Source organism: Gracilinanus agilis, chromosome 2 (genome assembly GCF_016433145.1).
Source record: "Gracilinanus agilis isolate LMUSP501 chromosome 2, AgileGrace, whole genome shotgun sequence".
NCBI lineage: Eukaryota > Metazoa > Chordata > Mammalia > Didelphimorphia > Didelphidae > Gracilinanus > Gracilinanus agilis.
In genome coordinates, this window is record NC_058131.1 from 268,870,867 (window position 1) to 268,898,483 (window position 27,617).

A 27,617-nucleotide genomic window follows, 5' to 3' on the forward strand; every position below is an offset into this window, starting at 1 on the left:
ATTATGGTAAAAAAAAAAAGAACAATAAAATTTTATTTAAAAAAAAACACAAGAGGTGTCCTTACAGCATGTAGGTAATTGACTACAGGTAAAAAGCAAGAGAAATCAATAATCTAAAAGAAAACACTACTGACTTTAAAGCAAAGTCCACAGCTGAATTTTAGCAAGCTTCTTTATAAGCTCATTTTATGATATTCTTATGCTCAAATTTGCTTGTAAAAGTAGCTTTCTGCCTTACAGAACAAACCTAGACTGAAGGACAAAGATTGAATCTGTCCTGCTGCAAAACGCCTCAACTAGGGCCTGAGGTCACTGAAGGCACCACAACACAAGGAAGAATCTGAGCTAAGCTGTTCAACCCTAAGTATTTTATGTGGGAAATAAAAACTCTACTACAGTAATGCATTTCTCGGGAAAGTGTGATGGACACCTCTAGGGAAGATTCCCTTTATTCTGTGACCCTATGAAATCCTGGTTGTAGTCAGAACCCCTCAATCTCCAATTAGGAGGATGTGACTACCTGTGGGAAGGTAACAAGTGGGTAGAGGTGAGGGTGGATGAGGGGGACAGGGTACCTTAACTCCTATGCATCCTCCTAGAAAACCATAAGTGTGGAAAGTAGTGAAATTGTGATTTCTTTGCTCCACACCTTAAAAGTTCTACCCATTGACCTTCCCACTTAAGAATGTGCCTGGCCCACTCAGTATCTCATCTGATCATGACCTAGATTGAACCTCATTCCCAATGAGCAGGGTCTAGCCCAGGTATAGAAGAAGGTGCATCACAAATCTGCGGCTGGAATCTGAAGGGGAAATGCAGAAGAAGGAAGTGCTTAGCACCAGGAAGGGTTTCCACTTGCTTAGTCCCCACACTGTCCCAGATCAAAAACCACCACAGAAAATAGAGAAATGATTAAAAAGCCAATGTGCCTTTAATGAGCAACAAAAGAATATTGAATTAATTCTGGGAATAGTAGAAAAGGAATGAATGTGAGGTGGCATATCAGAGGAATGGGGAAGGGAACGACAACACATGCTTTCTGTCCCTGACATCATGGAAAGCAGAAAAGCCCAGAGAGAAAGGCTGGGTTGGCCAGATCCTGTTCTCATAGCAGTCGTAGAGTGACCCTGGACTCTGGTCAGGCTCCAGCTTGCCCCTCACCATGACTCCACAGGCCCCTCACAAGTACCAAGATGATAAAGCTGAAGTTTTGCTTCTTGTCAACTGCAGCTTTTGGGAAGGCGGTAGACACCCCCAGAGTAAATGAGTTGTTGGTCTCGAACTTTCTTTTGCAAAAACCCTTGTAACTCCTGCAGATCTATCTCAGTCACCACTGGGCCCGTCATCACAAACATTTTAAGCATGCTGTGGATGCGCTCCAGAGACAAGCTCTCCAAGTTGGTCAGCATGGCCTGAATGTATGTCCAGAATAACTATAGAAGAAAGAAAGCAAGAGAATGAGTCAAGATGTATCCAACTGTCTTCTCCCCACTCCTAACCTGCCTAGAGTTCAGCAGACTCAAGACCACTCTTACAGCTCATAGATGTGGGAGACAGGGTACCACCCAAAATCACAGTGGCTCTGCTACCATCCAAACAACCTCTTCCTCTGTGTCTCCAATTATTCATTAGTAAACAGATAATGGCCTTTCCTGTCGCCCCAGGCCAATCTGATTACAAGGACCAGCTGAGGCTGATTCCTCATATTCTCTAAACTAAGCATCCCATTTCCTCCCTAGGGGCAGCTGCTTCACATGGTCCAGAGCATCTTTGTGAATCTCCACGAGGTCTCCTTCTTATGAAATCTTTGAAAATGAGCCAAGAAGAGGAATTCCTGAGGTACCTACAAATTAGAGTTTGAAAATTTCCATTTTGGCCAGGTCCAAGGACCAAAGAACAAAAAGAATCCATATTATGGACCCATAAAATGCTAAACTTCCTAGAAAGCTTGTAGTCCAGCCTCCTCAGTTTATAGAAACAAAGGCTCTAAGAAGGGAATTACAATTCTGCTGCTGTGCCTGTTCTCTCCTGACCTTCATTTTGGGGAGGGCAGAAGATACCATCTTTGCACTCAACCAGGAGACTGGAACCCAGCTCCTGCCTGGTCCCCCATGGTGATCCAGACCCTCAGGAGGCTCTCCCTTCATATCCCTGGGGGAGTGGGATCACTGGGGACTCACCTGTAGCTCCTCTTCCTTTTGGTCAGCCTGAGAGGCCATGGCCGAGTCACCCTCCTCATCGCTGTCAAGGAGCACCACCTTGTCTGCCCGGTCCCTGGGCTGCTCTTCCTCTATCACAGAGAAGGTACCTGGAGGTTCTTCACGAAGCACCCCCTGCTGTAGCCACAGAGCCATCTTGCGGCGCAGGGAAGCCACTGGCACCTTCAGCACCTCACTTAGCTCCTCCAGGGACCAGCTGCCTGAGATTAAAGTGAGGCATGAGACAATGGTGATCAGTACTATCATGGACCTTAAACCAAGAGGGACAATGGCTTAACCATTGCCCTGCATTATCTGACTAGTATTGTACTATCCACTTCAGGTCTGTCTCTGAGCCCAGGGCTCTTGCTCCAGGAGAAAGAAGGGGGACCAAGGCCTTTTTCTGACTTTAAGAGTATGTTTGTCAGCAAAGGTAGAAAAGGTAGAACCCCAGCAATTGCTCTTTTCCTTGGGGAAGTCCCAGATATCCAATGGGACTCCCCAGCCACCCTCCTCCAGGGATACAGTCCTGCCAGACCCAGTGATACCAAAAGCTAAACAGCAGGAGAAAATAAGGAAAAGTTGGACTGGATCCGGGGGATAGATGCCCATAATCTGACCTATACAATATGGATCATGGACTGTTCCAGAATCCAAGCCCCAAAGAAGAGAATGCCGAGATCATAAAAGGTGAATATTAATACTCTGCTCTGTGTAAGAGCTGATACTTGGAACATACCCCCAAAATGAGCCTGAGCACTAGTGACCAAAAGTTCCTAGGTAGGTCTACTGGTCTGGCAAACTCAGACGAACAATGAATTCCCAGCTCAGTAACCTAAGCCCCTCACTGAGAGAATACAGAGCAGCATCCAGACTGCAGGCTGAGGGTAGGGAATGCACGAGGCAGGACGAATCTTACTTTTACTCTGGAAATGCAACAGGACAGCAGCATGTACTGGAGACACTGACAAGGAAAGGGTCCGATCAGCCAGCTCCACATCTAAAGTCACCAGGCCCAAGTGGTGTTTCCAGCTCAGGGTCCTCATAGCCTGAGCAGAGACAGAAGAATCAGTGGAGGGTCCCGGAGCTCCTGGATTTGTTTAGAGAGGAGCCATGGGCCCTCAATTTAGCTTCAGTGATTTGGTGAAGTGGTCCTAAATCTGTACCCTTTCTATTTAGGCCAGGGTATTAGGTAAGGAAAGGAAAAGAAGGTAGGAAAGGGATGGCCATGGCCCACCAACCAGCCACAGTCCTGCTCCTCTTCTACAATCCAGCAGTTTGTGTCTCAACAACTAAGGATTAGAAGAAATTGAATAAATAGTGATAAATCCTCGGGATGGTCTAAATCAAAGAGACCAAAAATACTTGTGAAAAAAATCACCAGAACCAGATGGCTTCACAAAAATTTCGAAGGAATTCAGGGATGAAGCTGATGAACTATCGGACAAAGCATATAACCTGTCATGGTACATGGCAAAGATGCCCAAGGTTTGGAATATTGCTAATATGATCTCCCTTAGGGCTCCAGAAGGTCTCCTAGAAACTAGAAACTGATGAGTCTGGTAAGCCCTATAGTAGAGGGCAGATTCAACCAAATACTTAAGACAACCTATATGGTGAAAGAGAAAGAAATCACCTCTGGCTTCTAGTTTAGGAGAGGATAAAAAAAACATTCAGGCAAGGGGAAAACAATGGATTTTGATAAGGTAGGACACCAAATAAAATTATAAAATGTAATTTAAAATGCTACAAACATTTTCTAAAGTTACAAAGAATGAACTTGGACCTGTTTGGTAGAGTAATTCTGTATTACTCTAATTAAAAGGTTTTCCTTTAAATATTAGCATAGGATTTAGAGGTTGAAGGGATCCAGGAGATCATCTCCTTCTAAACTCCTTGTTTTACCGATGATGAAACCGAAGGGTGCAGGGGAAGTGACAAAGTAGCAAAGCCTAAATGTGAAGAATACACAAAGGGAAAGACAATTTCATTCAATAGGGAGCAAACACTGAATGATACATTTGGGGTGAGACAAGCTACAAAAAAAAAATAAACATTGCAAGTTATTATTAGAGGTAGAAGACTAAAAAAAAATAGATAAAAGCAGACTTTTTTCTGTTTTTCAGGGGAAGTTTTCAGAGATTTTAAGCATAAAATCTGAAGGTTCCTGAACATATGAGGGTTGATACTCAAGGTATATTAAAACAATAGGAAGTGAAAATGGTTTATAGCCAATGACAGTAAAATCAAGGACAGGAACTAATAGAAACCTTAATCACAATAGCTTATGCACATTACTCCTATAACCAACTTCAAACACTCCTTTAAAGTATTTGAGAGAGTCCTGGGTTAGATTTTTGTAAGGCTAATTATCAAACAATTTATATTAATATTTTGTAATCCATGCCAAGAAAATAACATGAATTAATTTGTTTTAAAAGCTTACCTATGGGGGGGGGGGGGCAGCTGGGTAGCTCAGTGGATTGAGAGCCAGGCCTAGAGACGGGAGGTCCTAGGTTCAAATCTGGCCTCAGACACTTCCCAGCTGTGTGACCCTGGGCAAGTCACTTGACCCCCATTGCCCACCCTTACCACTCTTCTGCCTTAGAGCCAATACACAGTATTGACTCCAAGACGGAAGGTAAGGGTTTAAAAAAAAATTTAAAAAAAAAGCTTACCTATGGGAAGTGAAAGTTATTAATTGGACAAAAAGAGGCAGCAAGAAATAATGGGTAGGAAGGCAGCTAGTTGACTTAGTAGATAGAGAGCCGGACCAGAATCAGGAGGTCCTGGGTTCAAAACTGACCTCAGACAATTTCTCACTATGTGACCTTGGGGAGGTCACAACCCCAAATGTCTAGCCCTTTCAGCTCTCTTGTCTTAGAACTGATACTTATCATTATTGATTCTTTTTAAAAATTAACTAATTAAAAATAACAACAGGTAGAGGTTAGACCTTGCTGCATTGGACTGATTTGGGGCAGTATTTTTTTTTTTTTTAAACCCTTGTACTTCGGTATATTGTCTCATAGGTGGAAGATTGGTAAGGGTGGGCAATGGGGGTCAAGTGACTTGCCTAGGGTCACACAGCTGGGAAGTGGCTGAGGTCGGGTTTGAACCTGGGACCTCCTGTCTCTAGGCCTGACTCTCACTCCACTGAGCTACCCAGCTGCCCCCTTGGGGCAGTATTTTTTGTTCTAATTTACTTAGAGGTCCCAGCAACTCACCTATCAACCTCTAAATAGTCACTACTATATTCTGGGTACATTGTTACCCTGCCACTAAAATAACCCCTTACTTAGATTATGTTTATAAGTGAGGGAACACTCTCCTCCCAGGCCCTTTACATATCAGGGGGCTGGTACCTTCAGCTTCTCATATCTTTTGGAATAAGCCTCCATTGCCTCTTTGATCTGTTCTGGGAGCTCCAGCTTCTCTTCCTTGAGGGTTGGCCAGAACTCACTGGACAGGATGACAGCAATGAGGCTGAATGGGGGTCGCTCTTCCTCAGGGAGCCTTTCTTCCTCGTCACGGATGTTAGCATTGATACGCCGAGAGTCTGCCATGTCCTAGTGTAAAAAGGACAGAAGCCAGGTCATGTCCAGAAGACCTGGGGTGGGTTTGGGGGGTCAGGCTGCATCCAGAATTAGGGAGGAAAAATACTTAACAAAAATAGGGAAGGCATCTTATCTTCCAGGTTAGAGTAGCCTCACTGGGTTTCTGAATGTGGAAACAGAGATGCACTCAGCAGAACTTACAGAGAAAACTTCCTTCCAAAAGGGACACTCACCTTCAGCATGACCTCACAGTAGTGCATTTGGGCCTCACCAAAACGGAGCTTCAGCAATTCCACGTTGCGGATTTCTCTGGAAATGGAAAGATAAATATATTAGTGCTGGAGAACAAGAGCTTCCGCATACCAGGGAGAGAGGATGCTAAATCTGATTGCCCACAAAGGGCATGGGACTAGGTTATGGATTTCTCTCTTAGCATCAGAGAGACATGAACCCAATTCCCTTTGAGGAAAAAGAGAGAAGGTGTAGTAAATCTCCAAATATGGACTCTGATAACTGTCTAGACAGAAACCTTAAGAGGAATATTTCATTATGGGGGCTTTCCTGGCATTCTTCCTCTTTCCCATCTCCACTTTCCTGCCCATTCCTTACTACACTCCTGCCCCCCTACAAAAAGTGATTATAGGGTTACATACTTTGGAGTTGCAAGATACCTTAGAAATCACCTACTCCAACCCCTTTGTTTTAAAGTTAAAGGAATTGAGGCCTGGTAAGGTTAGGTAACTTGCCTCAAGTCACATACTTGGCAAACTGCTATTTCAGGATGTGTACTCAAGTCTTCTAACTCCAAACCTAGGGTTCTATTATATTACCCAAGGCCTCTTGGACTGTCCCTGGGACCTTGAACTAACTGAAAAGCCATCAGGGAAGCTGCTTTTGAGCCTAGGACAACTGAAAATGTCTGAAAGATCACTGTGCAATACTCCTTAGAGATTGAAAAAGTTCTGATAACTCTTCCCAACCCCCTACACAAAGAATCTCTGGGGACCCCAAATTGCCTCACTGCCTAGGAATCCCTGAGACAAACAGTGCAGCCAGGCCAAGAGAAAAGATCATGCATTAACAGCATTAAGTATCCTTATGAAAACTAGGCTTGACTTCTTTTCATTCCCTGCCTTGGGCAGCTCTGAAAGAGAATTATAGGATCCCTGCTTCAAGCTGAGGAGGGCTTCTTTCCTAACAGTGAATGAACTCTGTGACTTTCATTTCTTAATACACAAGAGCTTTATTGCATTTCCCTAGCAAGTTGCTAGCTCTCTTGTCTAACAATATTGTCCAAGGGAAAATGTTTACAGTATTTATAGAATAAGTAGCAAAGAAATGGAAACAAAGTGAGTGCCCATCAATTGGGGAATGCAAGTAACTGAAATCCTATTGTACCATAATGGAATGGCATATCACGATAAGAAATGATAAATACGAAGAATTCAGAAAAACTTAGGAGATTTGAATGAGATGATGCAGAACAAAGTAAGCAAAATCAGGAGACTAATTTACATGATGGCTATAATAATATAAAGGAAAATAATACCAAATACTTCAGACTCTTATGAGTGTAGAAAGCAATCATGAATTCAGATGGCTGATTGAATCATGCATCCTGCCTCTTGGCAGAGAAGCAATGGACATTTTCAGGCATAATCAATATATTCCTTTGTTTTACTTAACTATATCTATTAGCTTAGAAAGCAGTTTAGTTTGTCAGTAGGAAGTGTTGTGATATAAAGGAAAAGAGGATCAATAAAGCATTTTAAATGTCTATAAAAAGTCTTATTACTGGAACCCTAGGGAGAGGTTACTAGAAACAAGGAGGGGAACAATGGCTTTTCTTAACCAATAACAGCATCACTGAACATAGCAGCCCTGTCCCTACAAATAAATATAAATAGGAGGAATAAATAGCACTGCTCACCTGCTAATCCCTTCTCTAGGCTCCCTGCTCTGAGGGCCTCATACAAGTCAGGTCAGAAGGGAATCAGGTCTCTTCTTCAAAAATACCACGCTTTGGGAACCAGAGAACTATGCAATGAAGACTCCTCTCCCATCGGGGGCCACAGAACCAACTTACCTCTCAGCACTGTAATTGAACTGATGAAGAAGGCGGTCAGCAAGTAGTGTACGGTACTCATTGATAAAAAGGTCTTTGCTGCCATAGATACTGACCAGCAAGCTGATGATGTCTGAGGAGCGGCGTTTTGAGCTCGATTTCCCTAGAGACAAAGGCAACAAAAGTACACTATTAGAAAGAAGCTTCTGGAACCAGTGGCAGAGACAGGAATGTGCTGCTCACAGCAGGGGGACCCCAGGGCACATGGGCCCACCCTGGTTTTCCCAAGCCCTAAAGGAGTAAGGCTGTTATTCATTCCAGAACCAGATGATTCCCCTTGGGCTTATCTTCTAGTGATAAAACTCAGGGGGCTGAACATCAGTCTCATTACACTAGACTAGAGGTCTCCAACCAGTCGATCAGGGTCTAATAATAGAGCTTAAAGACTTACCTGAAAGGTCATCAAACCAGCTGTTGCTGCCATCACATCCTCTTCCCCAGTTTGCCAGGGTTCCAAGTAGAGAGGAAAGTGTGGCTGGTGGCAGCGACCCCTTGGTGCCTCAAGGCCTTTACTGCCAGCACTGCCACCCTTGCAAGCCAAGGACTTTACCAGCACCCCTGAGCCAACCCCACCAGCGATCTTAGAGGCTTCTGGGCAAGTAAAAAGTAGTAGCTAACTCCTCTTCAGAAAAAGACAGGGGATCCCTTTCCTAGGCACCACTCCTGTCAAAGGAGTGGGAAGAGAGAAGAGTCAGTCTTGCAGGATGCTGAAGGTGAAGGGAGTACTATGTCTACATATAAGGAGAGGAGGGTGGGACAGGGCACCTAAAACTATCACAAAGAGAGTTCTGGGCAATCTGCTCACAGAGTGTCCCCTGCTGGTAAAAGGCAAAACAACTGAGTCACTCGGGCTTTCTGCCAGAGAAGGCAGAAGGGAAAACCCAAGAAGACTAAGATCAGGGCCAGGGAGGGAATAAGGAAAGGCAAGGGTGAAAAGATAGCTATTGGAGAGTTGTTGGAGACAACTGGGGTGAACTACAGTGGGAAGGAGCACAAGCAAGGTGGGAAGTGAGAACTGTATTTAATCACAACAGTGCCTAAGACCCTGGAAACCCAAACCTTTCTATGCCAGGCTTCCTGTGCCCAGATCACAGGTGTTAAGGCTCACTTAGCTGTGGCTCTCAGGAAAGGAGGGAGCAGAGATCCAGAGGGAGGTATAACAGGACAGTATAATCCTCTCCTCTTATAGAGGCAGCAGTTAGGAGCAATGAAATGAGAGGGATAGGCAGATAAACTGAGAATAAGGAAATGTCCAGCCTCTGCCTCAGAGGCTGAGTATGTTCACGCAGGAAGAACTAGATGTATGTCTGGAGTTCCACAGTTCCTAAAGCCAAGGCTTCCCTTCTGGGGCCTGAGTTCACATGTGTATCTGTCCAACTCTACATATGTAATATACAGATGACAGGAAAGACCAAACAAGTAAGCTAGACATAAGTTCCATATCTACTATGAATAAATTGCTCTTATGCTCAACATTCACCTATTATGGGAAATCACAAGATCATACCAAACAAAGCTCCCCAGCCAGAAGCTAAGCATCCATAAAAAGAAAACCCTTCCCACCCTTTCCTGGCTTCCCCAGAAAGGTCCACTGGGAGCTCTTAGTGATAGAGTTGATTCCAGGGACTCTTAAAAGCTGGTTCCCTTTTTCTTAAACCCCATTTTGCAATACCCAGGTTTGTTCACGTCCCTCCACACTGTAGTTCACCCCCAACTGGCTCCCCAAGGCATCCCATAACTATCTATCCCTTCCTGGGAAACTGAAGCAAGGATCACCCCATAAAACCGAAACTTAGCTCCATGGTTCTCAGCAAACAGAAGTAGGACCAAGAGAAAAACAGGACCAATAAAAAAACCAGAATTAAGTCTACCCTAAGTATGTACAGGGCCAGATCTTGGATGCTGCCCTTCCCACCAGCAGAAAGCCCCAATAGCCCATGGCAGGCTAGGGAGCTGCCCTAGAGGGAGCCATCTGACCTGGATCTGCATCCACTGGGTCTGGCACCCAGTCCTCCGGCTCACAGATGTCATCATCACTCTCCTGGCCATTTTCCAGCGTCACCGGGTCAGCCTTGGAGAGCTCGTGAGCCAAGTCCCCAGAACCCTCAGCATCACCAGTCAGCCCAGCTACAATCTGCCTCACAGTGTCTTCCCGTGTCCTGTCAGGGTGAGACCATGTGTGGTCATGACATGGGGCTGAATGGACAGCTCCCACACTGCAGATCCCTGCATGGTCACAGCCATTGTAATAAACAGCCCTGTCCTAGTGCTACAAGAATTAGAAGTAGGCCCCTTTTTGCTATAGAAACCACATTTTATTGGATGTAAGTGCTTATACATGTATATCTAGAATGGAAAATAACTGACTGACCGAAAATAGGGAGGCCAACAAGAACATCAGTATAAATAAAAGGGAACAAACATCAGGAAAAGAAGTTTCTAAATACAGAAAGAGAGCAGAGGGTTTAAGAGGTGAAGGAGTTAACCAAGGAGGTGGAGAATGAACTGAAGGGACAGTTAGTTAGCACAGTGGAGAGAGTGCCAGGCCTGGAGACAGGAGGTCCTGGGTTCAAATTTGGCCTCAGATGCTTCCTAGTTATGTGACCCTGGGCAAGTCACTTAACACTGATTTCCAAGCCCCTGCCATTCTTCTGTCTTAGAATTGATACTAAGGCAGAAGGGTTCGATTTTAAGGGGAAGGAAAAAATAACAAATTGAGAAGTTGACCTAGAAAGGACATCTTCTAAAAAGACTAAGAGGATACTACCTGCAGGAATCTTGACCACTAGACTGGGACTGTGGTAGCTGTTCACAGGGCAGGCCTAAGATCAGGGCTTATTTCTGGGGCAGGAGAGATCCCGCTTCTTTATTACTCAGTCCAAAGAGGAAAAAAAGATTATAGCTCTGGTTTTAACTGTTAGGTTGGAGCAGAGTAGAACTAGGAAGAGAAGCCAGACTTTCCCAAGAAGGGAGAAATGAAATCATGTTTTAAAAGGGGAAATGGGGGACAGCTGGGTGGCTCAGAAGATTGAGAGCCAGGAAGGCCTAGGTTCAAATCTGGCCTCGGATACTTCCTAGCTGTGTGACCCTGGGCAAGTCACTTAACCCCCATTGCCTAGCTCTTACTGCTCTTCTGTCTTAGAACCAATACACAGTATTAATTCCAAGCAGAAGGTAAAGGGTTTTTTGTTTTTCTTTTTAAATAAATAAAATAAAACAAAATAAAATAAAATAAAAGGGGAAATGGACAGAAAAATCCAAACCCCAAGAAATCCTTCAAGGAGTCATTTAAGCAACCCTCTGTGACTACACAGAGCAACTATAAAATCCTCTCTCCCCCAGGCAGTTTGTCTTCAAAGATTTCTCATAAGGCAATGAAAACAGTATCTTGTCCTTTGAACAACTGTCTTTAACATGACCTTCTTGATGACTCACTAAAGATGAGAGATCAAGTGAATGATTGATAATTAAGAGCTAAAGTCTCTAAGGGATGAAAGTAGACAAAGCTAATGAGAATTGCGGGGGGTGGGGGGGCGGGGAAGGGCACCTAACATTTTGTTACTCTTCCCTCACCTCAGATATCGTCGTATAGGTTCACAAGCTACTTCCAGGATGACCATGGAGGAATCCAGCTCCCGAAGGGCTTTGATGGCTGAGATATAGAGGGTGATGATATCAGATGTATTTACCCCTACAAATGAAGAGAGCAGCAGAGTGACAGTTGAAATGCCTCCAAGGACACCAAATGGGACTTGAGAAGTTAGCTAGAGTAGTAAGCTCTCAGGAAGCTGGACTGTGGAGGTGTTAGTGGACAGAATATTCATGTAAGGGACTAGAGAAACTTTGGCCCTTCTTAGAAGCATTTGTTAAAATCCCCTTATGTTGCTCCTGATTCCCCATTTGGAACTATGGAGAAAGAACACTTAACATTCACTTTCCCCTCTATTCCTGAGAAGGGTGGCCTGACTCCCTTCCCTGCTCTATTCTGCATGTGAAAGAAAGTAGACTACATATGTCCAGGCTATCCAGGTTCCTAAATGACATTCCTCCTGCAAAGCTCTTCTATGGCATATTGAAATAGTACCAGTGATGCCATTTTGCCATTATCCACCATTTTGTGAAGTTAACTCTCAAAATCACCTGAGTTTGGAGAAGACACAAGATTACTCCTACACACAGCCTCCCCTTAAAGAAGGTCACTAGCCCTTTTCCTTCTCTCCTCAGCACCTTCTAATTGTCTCCCAATCTCCTCCAATAAATCCTTATCCTCACTCTTACCTTACTGTCTCCAGACCACCTCCTCCAATAAAAAATAGGGTATCTTAACTCTTGCATCTTGTTTTTCATTCCCTCCAAACTGTATAATATTAACTGGGTAAAAAACTAAAGTTCTGGACTCTTGACTACCAAGAGCCCTGAACCCAGTTTCCTTTGCATCTGCATGTACTACTAAATAAATTGCCTATCTGGATGATACTTGGGTTTTATTATTTAACTGTAACATCTGATCTATGAGGCAACTTCTTAACTCTGCAAAATATCAAGGGTACCAACTCAAACCTGGTCTAATTAATGGCTATGACATCCCTTCAAATGAAGAATAGAATCCATTTCAGTGCCCCAAGGATCCACACAGAATAATATTCTTTAACTTGTTTCTCTTCTATACCCTGAGGACTACATTCAAATTCCTCAAGTCTAATTTTCACAAGTATAAAAACTAAAGCCCAAGGACATGAAAGAAATAACAATAGAACAGAAGATGATGAAGATCAAGGTTTGTTGATCTGTGACAAGCAAACCTAATCCCCCTACAAAAAGGGAGGAAAGCTAGTCAGTGAGGTCTAGAGCAACCATCTTTAATGAAAAGACCAACCTGGGTGAAGGAGGCGAGTTTCAAGGGCTGCTTTAAGGGAGCTGAGTAGTTGCTGTCTCTGATTGGTCCTTTCCAGACAGTATTTCAAATCTTCAATTGCTGGTTTAGACTCTGGAAAATCTAAATTAAACAGAAAGTGCTATAAAAATCTATCATTGTGAGCCCACACTAGTACATCAATAATACCCCACACCTATGCAGATGAAACCCTAGCTATATCTGTACAAAATCAAAGGAAATACAGATATGTTTACATATGCACCATCCAAAGAACTCCTGATGCCTACATTTTTGCTCTCAAATCTGAAGTCTCAAGATCAGAAATGAAACCAAGAGAGGAAAAAAATTTAGCCAGTTTCAATTTCTAACTTCACTTGAAAAACTCAAACCTGGGGAAAATCTGGTTATCCAGAAGTTTGGAGAGTAGATCACACGGTGAATCTTGTTAGCTCAGAAAAATATTAGTTATGAGAAAGTAAAAATCAGGTGTACAAAGAAGTACAAATCCACAGATTAACCAGATCAAGAAATCCTTAACCTGAGCCAGGGCAGGAGGGGTGGGGGTGGGGGGACGAATATATACAAGAATATAGTATAGCCATGAGTCCAACTGAGAACTAAGGAAAGGAGACCTGTCTTCACTTGACTGGTAGGGATTGTTCTAGGCACAGAATTTCTCACAACATCAAGTGGTCTGAGAATATTAATGCTTCAGTCCTCCATAACCATCAAACATGCAAATACCAAGTTACTCAGCCAAAACCAAATGGCACTAAATTTAAGTCTGGGCAGGCCCCTAGAGACCTATACATAAGATCCTTACCAACTCAGATGCTCCACCCAATTAACTGCTTGACTCAACCCTATTCTTCTCCAATGTCAGAATCGAGAAATGTTATTGCATATTTCTTCCACTAGAACGTAATCTCCTTGTAAGGAATGTTTCATTCCTTACACTTGTACCCCCAGCACTTCACACCATGCCAGGCACACAGTAAGCACTTAAATGCTTGCTGATTGAGTGACTAATCGGCTCCTTCTTCCCTCCAACACATCTCAATAGCCCTTTATGTCTTCTCTCATTCTCTCCTCCGCTCCAGGCTCTGAGAAAGAGGTGGTCTTTCTGCATGTCAAGGCCAACACTAAGACCATCACTCATCAATTTCTTCTCCTTTCAGGAGATATGATCTACCTATATCACTTTGTTCCTTGATCCTCCCTCTGGGAACTGGCCCTGTCAATTATCCCTTTTTTCTTTTTCATTTTCAATTTCCTCTTATTTGCTGGCTTGATGTTTAAAAACATATGCAAGTGTCCCACATCTTTAAAAATCCTTCACTTGACTCTGCTGTCCCCTTAAGCAATCATCCTATGTCTTTTCTTCCTTTGGGCTTCAAACTCCTAAAAGTAGTCAATCTATATCCAGTCTCTTATAATCTGGCTTCTTCTTTTTTTTTTTTTTTAAAACCCTTAACTTCTGTGTATTGGCTCCTAGCTGGAAGAGTGGTAAGGGTGGGCAATGGGGGTCAAGTGACTTGCCCAGGGTCACACAGCTGGGAAGTGTCTGAGGCTAGATTTGAATCTAGGACCTCCCGTCTCTAGGCCTGACTCTCAATCCACTGAGCTACCCAGCTGCCCTTTATAATCTGGCTTCTGACGCCACCATTTGACTAGAATTACTTTCTCCAAGGTTACATATGATTTTTTAATTCTTAAAGCTGCCTTTTTTATTTTTTAAAAAATTAAATTTTAAGATTTTCAATTAATAAACTTTATTTTCTCTCCCTCTTTCTTCCCACCAACTGGGAAAAAAAAAATAAAACAAAATCTTTGTAATAAATATTCATGGGCAAGTAAAACATTTCCAAACTGACATGTCCTAAAATGTATATGTCTTCCTTCATCTTGAGTCCCTAACAGGAGATGGGTAACATGCTTCATTATCAATCTTCTGGAATTACTACATTGCCTTCTTTCTATTCTCATTTGACTTGACTCACTATGAAACTTCTGACATTATCAATCACCCACTGTGGCTGAACATTTTCTCTGCCCATTGCATCTCCAGCAGCACTTTCCTCATTTTCTTCCTTCTTGTCTAACCACTCCTTCATTTCCTTTAATGGATCATCATCCATCTCCTACCTTCTAATTATAGGGATCCTCAAAAGACATATACTGAACACTCAGATCTTTTCTGAACAGTTTCCCTCTCTTGGTGATCTCATTGGCTTCCCATGGGGGTATATCTATGCAGATGATGCAAATTTAAATATCCAGATCTAATCTGAGATAGAAATGGGAAACTTTAACAGCAAGACAGCCTCTTGCCTCAGCTGCCTAGGGTAATTTATTTCCCTTAATATGAATCCTTCTTTGGCTAAGCAGGAAGGAGAATGGCATGTTCTTCATAGGTCATTGGGAACCTCTCTAATATAGCAACGAAACTCCAGGAGAGGCCTCCTAATGATGAGAGACTAATCCCAGAGTTTGTTTCCTTTGGTTAGATGCTAGAGGGGATGACTAGACTTGGTTTTGTGGGAATCCAGAGGGGCTTGGGGAGAGGATGGGAAGTGTGGGCAAGGGACACTTGAACATAAATAAGCCAGAAAACTGACAGACTCCAGCGAGGGCTCTGAGAGCTGCTCCTCCAGGACCAAACTGCTCTGACCACTGCCTCCTGAGGCTGCTCTGCTTTCAGGAAGTGGATTGCCTTGCCATGTCAGGAGAAGAGATTCTATTGCCAAGAGCCATCCCAATAGAGAATCTGATATGACTTAGTGAAATAAAATTCCCCATTTCAAGTTCTGTTAAAAAAATTAAAAATGAAAAACATAAACAGATACCCAGATCTAACCCATCTCTGAAAACTCCAGCCCTAAACTGCCACCAGATTGCTGACTGTCACCTCCTACATGTCCCCAGGGCACTACAAACTCAACATATCTGAAACAGAATTCCTTATCTTCCTCATGACATTTGCTCCTCCTCCAAACTTTCCTATTTCTATTGAGATATTCAAGTTTGCAATTTCAATCATTTCTGATTCTCCTTTACCCTCCAAATACCAACTCTTAGGAATTATATATCCCATATCTCCTGACTATAACCCCATTCTCTCCACTCAAGTGGCCTCTATGCTAGTTTGAGTTGTCATTATCTTAGAGTACTATGATAGTTCCTAATTGATCTTCCTGTTTTCAGTCTCTTTCCTTCTCTAATGTATCCTCTATAAAAGAGTCAAATTGGAGACAGTGGTTTGAATATATTCTCCTTCTATTCAAAAAGTTCTACTAACTCCTCATTATTTCTAAGATAAATTATAACCTCAGCCTGACATTTAAAACCATCTGGTTTATCTTTATATCCTATGTTCCAGTAAAACTGGTCTATTGGCTTCCATCTCCCTTCCTTCTGCATTAATACATCTAACCCCCATGGCTGGAATGCCTTCTTACCTTAACTCTGCTTCATAGAATCTTAACTTCTTTCAAGGCTCAGCTCAGTTACTCCTACAGGAAGTCTTTATACATACCTCTAGTTATGAGTGTTTTCTTCCTCCTCAACTTCCCATCCATTTACTTTTATGTTTACACATTGTCCCTCTCCAGTAGAATGTACACTCCATAAGGGCAAAGATTCATTTGGGGCTGGGTATTTGCAGCTCCTTGTACATAGCAGGCCCTTAAATACTTATCGAGTTGAATTGATACTTACCACGGATGATACTGAATAGCTCCTCAATTCGCATACTGGCATAGATTCGGTAAAAAAACCTCTGTACATGGCAGCGCCAACGTCGCAAGGTACTGCTGGCCTCAGGAGCTGTGGGCCCTGTAGGACTCTCCTGTAGGAATACTTTGCTGAGCCAGCCAATTACCTTCTCTATCCACTGTCAGAGAAAACAGAAAGAAGGTTTACCTACTTCACTGGATAATATAAGGCCTAGACCCTGACGAAGTAAGGGTGGGGAAAGATTCTATATACTACAGGCTATGGGGAAGAATCTGTGCAGGTATAGGAAATCAAGTTTCCCCCAGCTGTAAATCCAGAGAATACTGATGTTAGGAGCTGAGATTTCTAAAATTCTTGTTGGTGGAACTTAGGAATCCTACTAATGTATAATTTTTTTTTAGTATGACACTTTAAGATTGATGAAATAAATGACTGTCCACAAAATAAATACGATTTTCAGGGTCTATGTCCTGGACAGAACAATAATCTAAAATAAAATTTTTATCTTTTTTTTTCCCAACTGTAAGCTATACTCTAAGCTTCAGTTCTCATGGGAAGAATCACAAAATCCTGCTGACCGGGACTCACAGACATTTATACTAACTAATTTCAACTAGGCTCTCATCTCTGCAAGGCAAATTTACTATTCTTCCCAGATTGGTTTCCTAACAAACTGACTACAGTTGCTGCTTCAGGTATTTTCTTTTCTCCTCAAACCTCTCGTGCTAATCTCTATCCCAACTCTCCCTGATGAGGATCTCTCCTTATACTTCACTAAAAAAAAGCAGGAGGCCACTTGCTGGGAATTCTCTCTTCTTCATCTCACATCCTTTTGACATCATCCCTCACCATCAACTTCACTCTAGTCTCTGATGATGTTGTTGCCATTTCAAATGCTAACCCCTTAGCATTTATCCATGACCTTATTCCATTTTGTCTTCTCCATCAGACTGTCCCCAACACTATCTCCACTCTAATCTTCAGTCTCTCCTTATTAATTCTTTGTCAAGCCAACCTCTCTATATGAACCCTTGATGCCATTCTATCCCATCTTCTTCAGCAAACTAACCCTTCTATCATCTCTACTCTTACTAACCTTTACCTCCCTAGCTACTTGATTTTTCTTATTGTGTATAAATATGTCTATTTCTCCCCAATACTTCAAAAATTCTCACTTGACCCAACGGCCTCCACTATCTAACATATCTCTCTTCCCCTTCTCAGCTAAAATCCTTGGGAAAGCCACCTACATTCTCCCTTCCTTTCCTCTTCTGCTGGCATTCAACCTTATAATTAAACTGAAATTGTTCCCTCCAAAGTTACCAATGATCTCTGGACTGCCAAACATAATGGTCTTTTCTAAATCCAAGGATCTCTCTTTACCTTTCTGCAACCTTTGACACTGCTGAACACTCTCTTCTCCTTAAAACTCTGTCCTTTATAGGATGATCATAGGTTTTTCTGACCCTGCTCTCCCTGCTTCTTCTACCTGTCTGGCTACTCAATTTTACTCTCCTTCACTGGATTTTCATCCAGGTCATAAACAGTAACTGTTAGTGTCTCCCTTCCTATGTCCCCCCCCACCCTCCCCTCCAAAGGACCTCATCTCTTCCTCTTCTATACTCTCTCACTAGGTGATTTTATCAGTTCTAATGGATTCAATTATCATCTCTATCATCATCTGAGGCAGCTAGGTAGCACAGTGAATAAATCCTTAAGTCAGGAAGACCTCAGTTCAAATCTGAACTCAGACACTCTAGCTATATGACTGGGTACTTAACCTCCACTTACTTCAGTTACCTCAACTATAAATGGAGATGATAATAATAATAACATCTACCTCCCAGGGTTGTTGTGAGGATTAAATGAGATATTTGTAAAGTGCTTAGCACAGTTTCTAGCATGTAACGGGCACTACATAAATGTTTATTATTATTATTACATGCAGATGATTCCCAGATCTATAATATCTAGCCATCTAGATCTTAAATCACCATCTACCTCCTGGACATCTTAAATCCAACATGCTAAAACAGAACTCATTATCTTTTCCCCAAACTCTCCCCCTTCTGAGTTTTCCTAATACTGCCCTAAGGGTTAACATCTTCCCAGTTGTGTTTTTTGTGTGTGTGTGGGGGGGGTAATTTTGGGGGTTACAAGGCTCACAAGTTTGCTATCATCTACAACTCTTCACTCTCACCCAATATAATCTACTCCATTGATAAATTTGAACACTTCTGCTTTTACAACATCACTCCTATACATTTCCTTCCAACTACTCTGGCTCAGTTTCATGATGACCTCATACCTAGAGTATTACAATAGCTTTCTAGTTGCCTCAAGTCTCTCCTTTAGCCAATCCAGACTCCACTCAGCTGCCAAAGCAATCTTCCTGAAGTGCAGCTCCAACTATGTCACTTCCCCATCCTCCTCTCAATGGACTCCAGTGACTCCCAATAACCTTGGAAAATCCTCTCTTTGGCTGTTATGGTCCTTCATATCCTGGCACCTTCCTACCTCTCCAATCTTCTTAATATTTACTCTATTGGCCTCCTAGCTGTTCTTCAAACACAACATTATATCTACTAACCCCATGACTTTTCATTGATTGTCCATCATGCCTGGAATATTCTCCTCCTCTTCTCTGCCTTCTGACCTTCTGGAAGACTCAGCTTATATCCAATCTTCTTCTGGCTCTTAGTACTTTCCCATTAAGATCACCTGCCATTTACACTATATAAGTATGTTGCATATGCATAAATTGTTTGTGTGTTGTCTCCTCTATTATATCATGAGCTCCTCGAAGACAGAAATTAAGTCCTTTGAATCCTCAGCATTTGGCACAGTGCCTAATAGATAGCAAATACTTAAGAAATATTTGCTAAGTAACTGAAGGATTAACACTACCACACTCACTCACAAGAGCCTATATGAAGCCTAGATCAAAGCTAATAATGCAAGCCTAGGCAAAGACCATTAAACACCACTACCACCACCACCACAACATGCCTAAATCTGTTCAGCTACAGAGTAAATAAAAATCTGTATATTCTACCATGCTAAATTTAGATGCTGGTCCATTTTTTAACTCACTCTTTCCTAATTATTAAAACTGTGCTCCCTATAGCAAGAGTGGAGACTACAAAGTCACAAAGAGAGCTTACCTCTTGAAATTCAATCAGGAAAGACTTTTCATATTCTCCTCGACATCGACGTTCCATCCTTTCTTCAATCATCCGGTGTAGGATAGTTGTAACAGCATCAGCACTGACTCTCTCCAGCAAGTTTAGCCTATGCCTAAAGGGAAGCCAAGGTTCAAAAAATCAAGGGAAAGCTAAAGCAAGGGATGCAAGGGAAGGTGCAAAGTGTAAGACCACAAATGAAAAATTATGTCCCCTCAAACAGTACCTAACCCTAAATCCAGTCAGCATACATAATTAGCTTCTATATGCTCTAAAGTTTTCTTCCCACTCCCCAAATATTTAAGATGCTCTCACTCTCCAATAAACATTTCATACCATTAGATCCACTGTTTCAGTTGATAGCACACTACTTATATGACAAAGTTCCCATAGTTCATCAGTTCCCCTGCAGAGTAGGATTCTGAGAACATTAGATGAAGAACAGATTAAATTTTGTTGTGGGAAGTCCTAGGGTAAAGTCTAATAAAGAACATTATAGTTGATGTCCCTAAGCGATTGGTAGTTTCTAAAAGTAGGAACAGAGGCATAGAAAAGAGATGGTGAAAGTGGTCTGCTTCTGCTGATAAAGGATCAGAAAAATCTGCTGAAAATATAGAATTTCTCAGCTCTTTGTGAAGCACAGGTCTGACCACCAGGGGTCCCCATAGACCAGTCAATGGACAAGTAAGCCTGGCTCCAATGGATACAAATCTAGTTCTAGATGGGACAGCTATCCCACTTGCTCCTTCTTGCCACTGAAAAAATTTTGTAATAATTCTGCCACAATAGTCATTATTGTGTTAGCCTTTAAAAAGGATTAGTTTTTAAATTTTTTAATGCAGATCCTAAACTGCAGTGATAAATGATCCTTAAAAACAAACAAAATTATATCTTTGAATATAAAAAAAAAATTAACCATGTACTTTTCTGCATACTACCAGCCTTGGGTAGCCCAAAAGGGGGTCCCTTTGAAAGCTGAACTTAAAGAGCCTCACATTGGGCATAACTAATATTACTATAGTAAAAATCTGCTAACAAAAAACTTCCAAAGTCCATCCCACTTAATAGCTACTTAAAATAATATTCGATATACAAAATTTCAGTATAAAAGAGCTGGGATAACCACTTGGATCAAAATAAAATCTAACTCATGAAAAACAATAGGAACTCCAAAGATCAAATAGAAATCTTAGTCACTTTAGCAAAACCTCTCTAACATATTAGTGAAGAGTAAAAATTCCCTTTCCCAAAATTCTTTGATGGCCTTTAAGTACTTCTAGAGGATGCTGGGAACTTTGGACATGAAAATAAAAAGCCAAGGAACTTCAAGGGTCATCTAGTCCTAACCATAATATAAATTCCATGGTGTCACTAATAAATAGTCATCATGCATTCACTTGAAGCTGTTGAAAAACAAGGGACATAAAACAAATCACTTTTCTGACTTATTCTCTAGAGCAGGTGTTAGCAACCTTTTTGGGTGTGAAAGCCATAAACGCCACATTTTTTTAAATGTAATTTCGTGAGAGCCATACAGTGCTCACAGTGCGCGCTCCCGTAACAGCACCTGAAAAAAAAATTGACTTTATGGCTCCTACAAAAAGAGCCAGATATGGCTCAAGAGCCATACATTGCCAACCCCTGCTCTAGAGTACAAAAAAAATTCCAGGAACAGGTGAAGAGATGAAAACATATAATCAATGCATAAAAGTGTGATTTCATTATTCTAACAAATAAACTCCATTTTCCCCTAATAATATAGCACCTCACACGAGTGAAGGAGTCAGGAGAGTAAGATATTCTAAGATCTTCTTCCACTACCCAAAAATAACCTACTCCAGGTTTGTTGACAACTTGCCTGATAACAGGGAGAGTGAAAAGGCTAAGGAAAATTTATTATAGAATAATAAGATTTGGAGCTAGAAGGGACCTGAGAGATGATTAAGCCCAATTCCTTTATTCTAAAGATAAATGAAACCAAAAGAAAGAGAAGGATTTGCCCAAGGTCACACAAGATGCAAGTAGTGGTCACTTACAGTATCTCACTAAGCTGCTGAAATTGTTCTAAAGCCACTGAACACCAGCACAGTTCCTTAGTACTGTTGCAGCCAGCACATTCCTGGCCCTCTGGAGACCCACCCTCTTCCAGGTCACCTTGATCCAGCTCTGGCTCACTCATGCTACTTTCACTCATCCCTTCATCCCCTTTCTTCTTTCTCTGCTGGTGCATGTAGATTTTAAAAGTACGCCCATAGAACTGTTGAATCATCTCCTGAAAGGTCTTTGTGGTAGAGAAGAACAAGATGGCTCTAAACATAGTATAGACTTTCTCCCGAAGACCCTGAGAGCCAGTCCCCAGCAACAAGCCCATTTGTGTCCATTTCTCCAGTAAGTCCAGGCTGTTGAGGTAGGGGTCCAGCCGACACCTGAGCAAGCCAAAAGCATCCAGAAGGAGCAGGATGCACTGGGGCTCTTCAGCAGTATTCTCATACTGAGCAATGCCATTCCAAAACTCAGGAGCAATGTTAGACTGCAGGTCAGTCTGGAGCACTTCTGTGAACCATTCCTCCAGGATTGAATGCAGCTCATAGCATTTCAGCACTTCCACAGCAGCCTGCAGTTCCTCTTCTTTCAAACTCACTGATCCACTTGGCCTGGAAGCTGCCTGGAGAGCACAGAACTCATGAGAACAAGACCAAGAGGGGCTAGAAACAAGTATGTGTCTCCCTCAGCATCTCTAAAACAAAGGGGAAAGTAGCTCTAAAGATCAGCCAGAGGAGGAACCTGGGGGAGGGAGAGTACTGAGGGTCAGGACTTGAGAAGAGGGGAGCTAAGGAGAGCTAAAAATAAGTCTTGGGGCCTAAGAAGTCCGTTGGGGTCTCAGGAGCCTGAGGGGCAGGAGTCGCGGGGAAAGGATGGAACTGAGATGGTGGCTGAGGGCAGAAGGAGCCGAAAGCAGGAAAAGGGATGAGGGCAGAGAAGGGAATGAGGGGAGAGAAAGGGATGAGGAGCGGGATGGGACCGAGAGAGGATTTATGAGAATGGGAATGGAGCTGAGGAAAGGGATGCGGCCAAGGAGAGAGGGCCGAAAGAAGGTGTAAGTAGACACGGGTGGACGAGCTCCTAGCCCGCTGGAGAGCGGCCCTCACCAGCCCCAGAGCTGCGGGCGGCACCAGCCCGGTGCTCACGGTACTCCAGGCCACTGACAGCTCCGCCCCTGGGGCCCCGCAGGCCACACCCTCTACCATGGCCGCCACCGTCGCCATTCGTGCTGTCAAGTCCGTCTCCCGCTCCGGCTCCCAATCCAGCTCCCGCTCCCGCTCCGGCAGAGGATCGGATCCTGGCGCAGACGCGCGCCGCAGTGACGACAGACGTTACGCAGCGACGCCCCCGAGACAGCGGGGCGCGGTATGATGAGATCACATCCCCAGTGGCGCTCAAAGGGGCGGGGTTGGTGTCTGAGCCGGCGCAGTGATGCGGTAGCGGCGGTTGGATCTAGAGCTAGGCGGCATCAAGAAGCGGGAGCCCGGGGAGGATGAGCCAGCAAGGAGCGGCGCTTCAGAACTACAATAACGAGCTGGTCAAGTGTGAGAGCTGCTGGCAGCGAGGAGCCCCAACCCCGAGCTATCCCGGACCCCTGATCTCCCCCTGCCCCTCCCCGCACTGATGTCTATTCTCAACAGGTCCCAAGCCAGGCCCAGGCCCCCCCTACACACACAGACCAGGCCCAATCCAACCCACCCCTCCCCCGTGCCCGAGCCCCCACAGCCTTCTCTCGCCTTCCCCAGGTATCGAAGAACTGTGCCAAAAGCGGGAGGAGCTGTGCCGGCAGATCCAACAGGAGGAGGATGAGAAGCAAAGGCTCCAGAACGAAGTGCGGCAGCTGACCGAGAAGCTGGCCCGGGTCAATGAGAACCTGGCCCGGAAGATCGCCTCCAGAAATGAGTTTGACCGCACCATTGCAGAGACCGAAGCCGCTTACCTCAAGGTGGGCCTTACCCCCTGGGGCTTCTGGGCCAACCCTTCTGAACTACACCCCACCCCCAGTACTTCCCTCAACCATGGATACGAAACACATGGAAACCCCAAACCGACTTGTCGTGTCTGAATGAAGCCCCCCCCCCCAAGATATTAGTCCATTCTCTAAGTCCATCTGTTTCTGTCTAACACCCCCTTGGATAAGATAGGCCTAGCCTTGCAGACCCTGGGAGATTTGTTTCAGAGAGCAGAGGGAAGGCAGGACTTGGAGTCCTGGAGTCATAGGTTCCAATCTTAACTGAAACACTTAACTAGTTGTATGACCCTGAGTGTTTGTTCATTTAATTCTCCGAGGTTCTCAGTATCTGTAAAATGGGAGCATTGGACTAATGAAGTCTTTTCCAGCTCTAGGTCAAGTGAGTCTTTCAGGAATGCCCACAAGAGGTCTGAATTGTTCATTTTTAAAGGTTCAGACTGCCAGACTTCCCCTCTCCCAATGAAGTGCTCCCCAAGAGCAAGGGCTCTGCCTCTACCCCTTCTTCCATATCTTTATCTTATCTTGGGGTTGTTGCTGACCCTTTAATAAACCTATTTTCTATAGTACTATGAACTATATTCTATGCTAGGCACTAGAGGTATGGGGAGACACCAGGTGTGATGGAAAGAGAAGTGCAGTTGGAGGTGGAGTATGTCATTTGACATTCATTCCACTTCTACTTACTACCTGTGGGACCTTGAACAAGTCCTTTAATTTCTCAGGGCCTCAATTTCCTTCTCTAAAATGAGGGAATTGGCCTTTATGATTTCTTAGGTCTCAAACTGTGCCCCTAAAAATATAAAAATGGCACAGGCCAGGCCCTTGACTTAATAGGATGGAGGAGGGAAGGTATTTCTAGTATGGAGAGAATACAATAAAAGATAGGGAGTAATGGGAACAAAACAGCTGCACTTATGCCAAGCAAGCATAAACCCTTCCATTTTTTCTGGTCATAGATCCTGGAAAGTTCTCAGACGCTGCTCAGTGTCCTGAAGCGAGAAGCAGGAAATCTGGGCAAGGTCCCAGGCCAGGACCAGAAGAGCATGGGCAAGGACAGCTGAGTTGGGACCATGGGGCTTGCCTAACACTCCCCTCTGTAGGTTCACAGGGGATTCCTTGAGAGGGAAACTGTTAATAAAGTACCTTTGTTTTTTCATAGCTGTGGCATTTCCCTTCTCTTGCTGTTTCAGGCATGTGAGAAGACCTTAGCTCCCCAGTACTAAATGGGTATTCACTGTTCTCTGGGTGCTTCATCTAACATGTCCTAAAGAAAAGGGGTAATAATAACAGCCCAGCCACTTGGGGTAGGGGCAAGTAATGCTCTGCATGTTCCTGACCTTCCAGGCAGAAGGAAACATTGGGGAAAGGGGAACATGGAGAGGACCAGAGGCAGTTTTGCCAGAGAGTTGTCACTGCTGTCCTGGATCAGCCTTCAGGATATTTATTCCCAGGCCATGTGCTTCCTTTAAAGCAGATGGCCAGGCAAAGCCATTGATGGTGGGGCTGAGTGGCCAAAAACCCTAACCAGGGACATGAGCCTTAATATATATGTAGTCAATACTTTGCAGTTTTATGTGTGAATAAAGATTTCCTTATGATTTTCATTTCTGAGCCTGCTGCCTGTGTCCTGGGGGGAAGACTTTTTTTTTTTTTTAATCCAAGAGCCAGAAGCTTTTGTTTATTGTTAACAGTCTGTGCCCAACAATCCAGCCCAGATGGCTCCCTACCCCACCCCCAACACCACCACTGCAGTTGAGGCTCAAGGAAAGTATGAAGAGCTAGAGATGCAGGCACAAGTTGGAAGGGCCTGGATTGGTCTCTTGACCTAGGGCCCAGGACCTTTGCTACATGGAGATGAGCTGAGGCCCCAGAAGAATAACAGATCCGATGCATTTCAGTTCTTTCTACATGTTTATTAAATGCATCCCTAGATTAGGGAAGGCCTTGTATGACTGTAACTGGCCCATATCCTAACTTGTCTTGGATCTGGATTATTTTCATCTCATTTCATATTATTCCCCCTTACGTATTCTATTCTAGTCTTCTGGCTTGTTCTTCCTATGAATTTCAAATTCCTACCTTGGTTTTTGCACAAGTGGTCCCCCACATCTTAATAACACCTCCTTCTAGGATCCTTGATTTCCCACACAATATAACTCATGTATTAACCTCCTATAGGAGACTTTTCCTAATGTCTTATTAGCACGTTCCCTTTGAAACTACTTTATATTATTTTGTATATAATTTGCATTGATTTACTTGAATACAAGTTCTTTGAGGTCTGGGATTTGAGATTTTTATCTATATTCTCAGGGCCTAGCTTAGTTTCTTACACATAATAGGCACTTAATAAATGTATGTTGGAATGAAATTCTGCAATAACTTTCTCTTCCTATCCTAACCCTGCACCAAAAAGGTACTGAAAGTCATTCTCCAGGGTCATTTTGACCATGTAATGATCCAGAATTAACAATGGCTTCTATATCAAATTAAAATTCATCCAAAGATCGAATGTCTTTTTTTTTTTTTTTTTCCAAAACCATTCCCTTCCATCTTAGAATCAACACTGTGTATTGGTTCCAAGGCAGAAGAGTGGTGAGGGTTAGGCAATGGGGATTAAGTGATTTGCCCAGGGTCACACAGCTAGGAAGTATCTGAGGCCAGATTTGAACCTAGGATCTCCCATTTCTAGGCCTGGCTGTCAGTCCACTGAGCCACCTGGCTGCCCAAAAAGGTTGAATGTATTGAATGCTGTCCAGATGTGAATTTGTTTATGGAAAGACTATTAAACTAATGTTATTACAGCATATCACAGGTTTAATGAGTAATGTGGACCTATTTTTACCTTCCTTAGTAGTAGTAAACCTAACAGCCTTAATGCCTTGTTTTACTTTCCAGGTTCCATCTGTACCTTCACTAAGCAATCAGGTAATTGCTAATAACTAGGAAAATGCCTTCATCTTCATAATCCTCTTTAAGTCAGGAATTGACTTCCTAACTTACTGGCTCACTTCTCCTAATTTTCACCTAAGAAGTAGAACCTACCAGTTTACAGATTATACCGAGTACTTGAAAATTAATTTCTGAACAGTCAAAGTTTAAGCAGCTGAGGGACTGTCACTGATGCCATCTGCTTTCTTGTGCCTTAATGAGACCAGAGAGGGAAATGTGCAAGGTAGATCCCAAGAGGTCATTCTTATGAATTCTACCTGTAGGGCATTTATCAGCTTTTGAATTGGCTTATCATCACTTCCTGGGCTGTTGACCAACTTTTAGTGCCAGCCACTAGTAGATGAGTGTTACAAGGGCATTCAGGATTTAAGTATTTTCCAAAGCACAAAATTACTTGAAATTTTTGCAGCTTTTTATACTGCCTCCTCCCCTTATGGATTTGAAGGCTCGGCTCTTCAGTAAAACTTTTCAAATTATTACCCCTGCCACACACCTTTCAACTCTCCATTGCTCAGGATTCTTCTTGTCTGCTACTACATGTGACTGTGTTTTGGTTGCAACCATTTGTGCCTCATGTATTCATGAGGTCCTGGTTCCCAAATTCAATAAGGTTTCCAGGCCTGGGACAGAAATACTAACTTTCCCTGAACATTGAGCAACTCCTACAAAATACAATACTGATTTTTTTCCCCCCAAGGAGCTTCAACTTAAGATCTGACCTCCTTGGCTGTTGGCATTATAGAAAAAGGTCACTGACTGACCATCCAAAGGAATGGAATGTGAACTGAGTGGGGCCTAATTATGATCCTGAGAATGGGGGGTGGAGGGGAATTCACTTGGAGGAAAGGGGGAGAGGAAGCTGGGAAAAACTGACTCAAGTTAGGTTGAGCTCTGGAGCTCAGTGTACATGTTTTGGGGTTTTTGTTTTTGATAGGTGGGGAGAGGAGAAAGGCAGCTTCACCGTGGGAACGCTGAGG

General features: G+C 43.2%; 2 protein-coding genes across 2 annotated transcripts; one reads left to right on the forward strand and one right to left on the reverse strand.

The window, feature by feature from the left end:
* Window positions 1-912: 912 nt before the first annotated feature.
* On the reverse strand, window positions 913-23,067 carry ANAPC2 (anaphase promoting complex subunit 2). The gene is made up of 13 exons (XM_044663912.1): window positions 22,823-23,067; window positions 21,710-22,338; window positions 19,656-19,788; window positions 16,474-16,648; window positions 12,757-12,876; window positions 11,454-11,571; window positions 9,858-10,039; window positions 7,842-7,983; window positions 5,989-6,064; window positions 5,564-5,767; window positions 3,118-3,247; window positions 2,181-2,419; window positions 913-1,433 (listed from the first exon to the last, which is right to left on the reverse strand). Exons 1-13 carry the CDS (start codon window positions 22,937-22,939, stop codon window positions 1,221-1,223), a joined length of 2,478 nt encoding a protein of 825 aa, XP_044519847.1. The 5' UTR covers window positions 22,940-23,067; the 3' UTR covers window positions 913-1,220.
* Window positions 23,068-23,100: 33 nt separating this feature from the next.
* Window positions 23,101-25,292, forward strand: SSNA1 (SS nuclear autoantigen 1). Its single transcript, XM_044663913.1, has 3 exons — window positions 23,101-23,260; window positions 23,462-23,661; window positions 24,645-25,292. Exons 1-3 carry the CDS (start codon window positions 23,209-23,211, stop codon window positions 24,747-24,749), a joined length of 357 nt encoding a protein of 118 aa, XP_044519848.1. The 5' UTR covers window positions 23,101-23,208; the 3' UTR covers window positions 24,750-25,292.
* The last annotated feature ends 2,325 nt before the right edge of the window (window positions 25,293-27,617 follow it).

Excerpts from the sequence above, each read along its gene's own strand:
- ANAPC2 (XM_044663912.1), bottom strand. The coding sequence starts at position 22,939 with ATGGCGACGGTGGCGGCCATGGTAGAGGGTGTGGCCTGCGGGGCCCCA. Across the intron at positions 3,248-5,563 it reads AAAGATATGAGAAGCTGAAG|GCTATGAGGACCCTGAGCTG; the intron begins GTACCAGCCCCC and ends GTCTCTGCTCAG. Across the intron at positions 2,420-3,117 it reads GTTGCATTTCCAGAGTAAAA|GCAGCTGGTCCCTGGAGGAG; the intron begins GTAAGATTCGTC and ends CTTTAATCTCAG.
- SSNA1 (XM_044663913.1), top strand. The coding sequence starts at position 23,209 with ATGAGCCAGCAAGGAGCGGCGCTTCAGAACTACAATAACGAGCTGGTC. Across the intron at positions 23,261-23,461 it reads CAATAACGAGCTGGTCAAGT|GTATCGAAGAACTGTGCCAA; the intron begins GTGAGAGCTGCT and ends CGCCTTCCCCAG. Across the intron at positions 23,662-24,644 it reads CCGAAGCCGCTTACCTCAAG|ATCCTGGAAAGTTCTCAGAC; the intron begins GTGGGCCTTACC and ends TTCTGGTCATAG.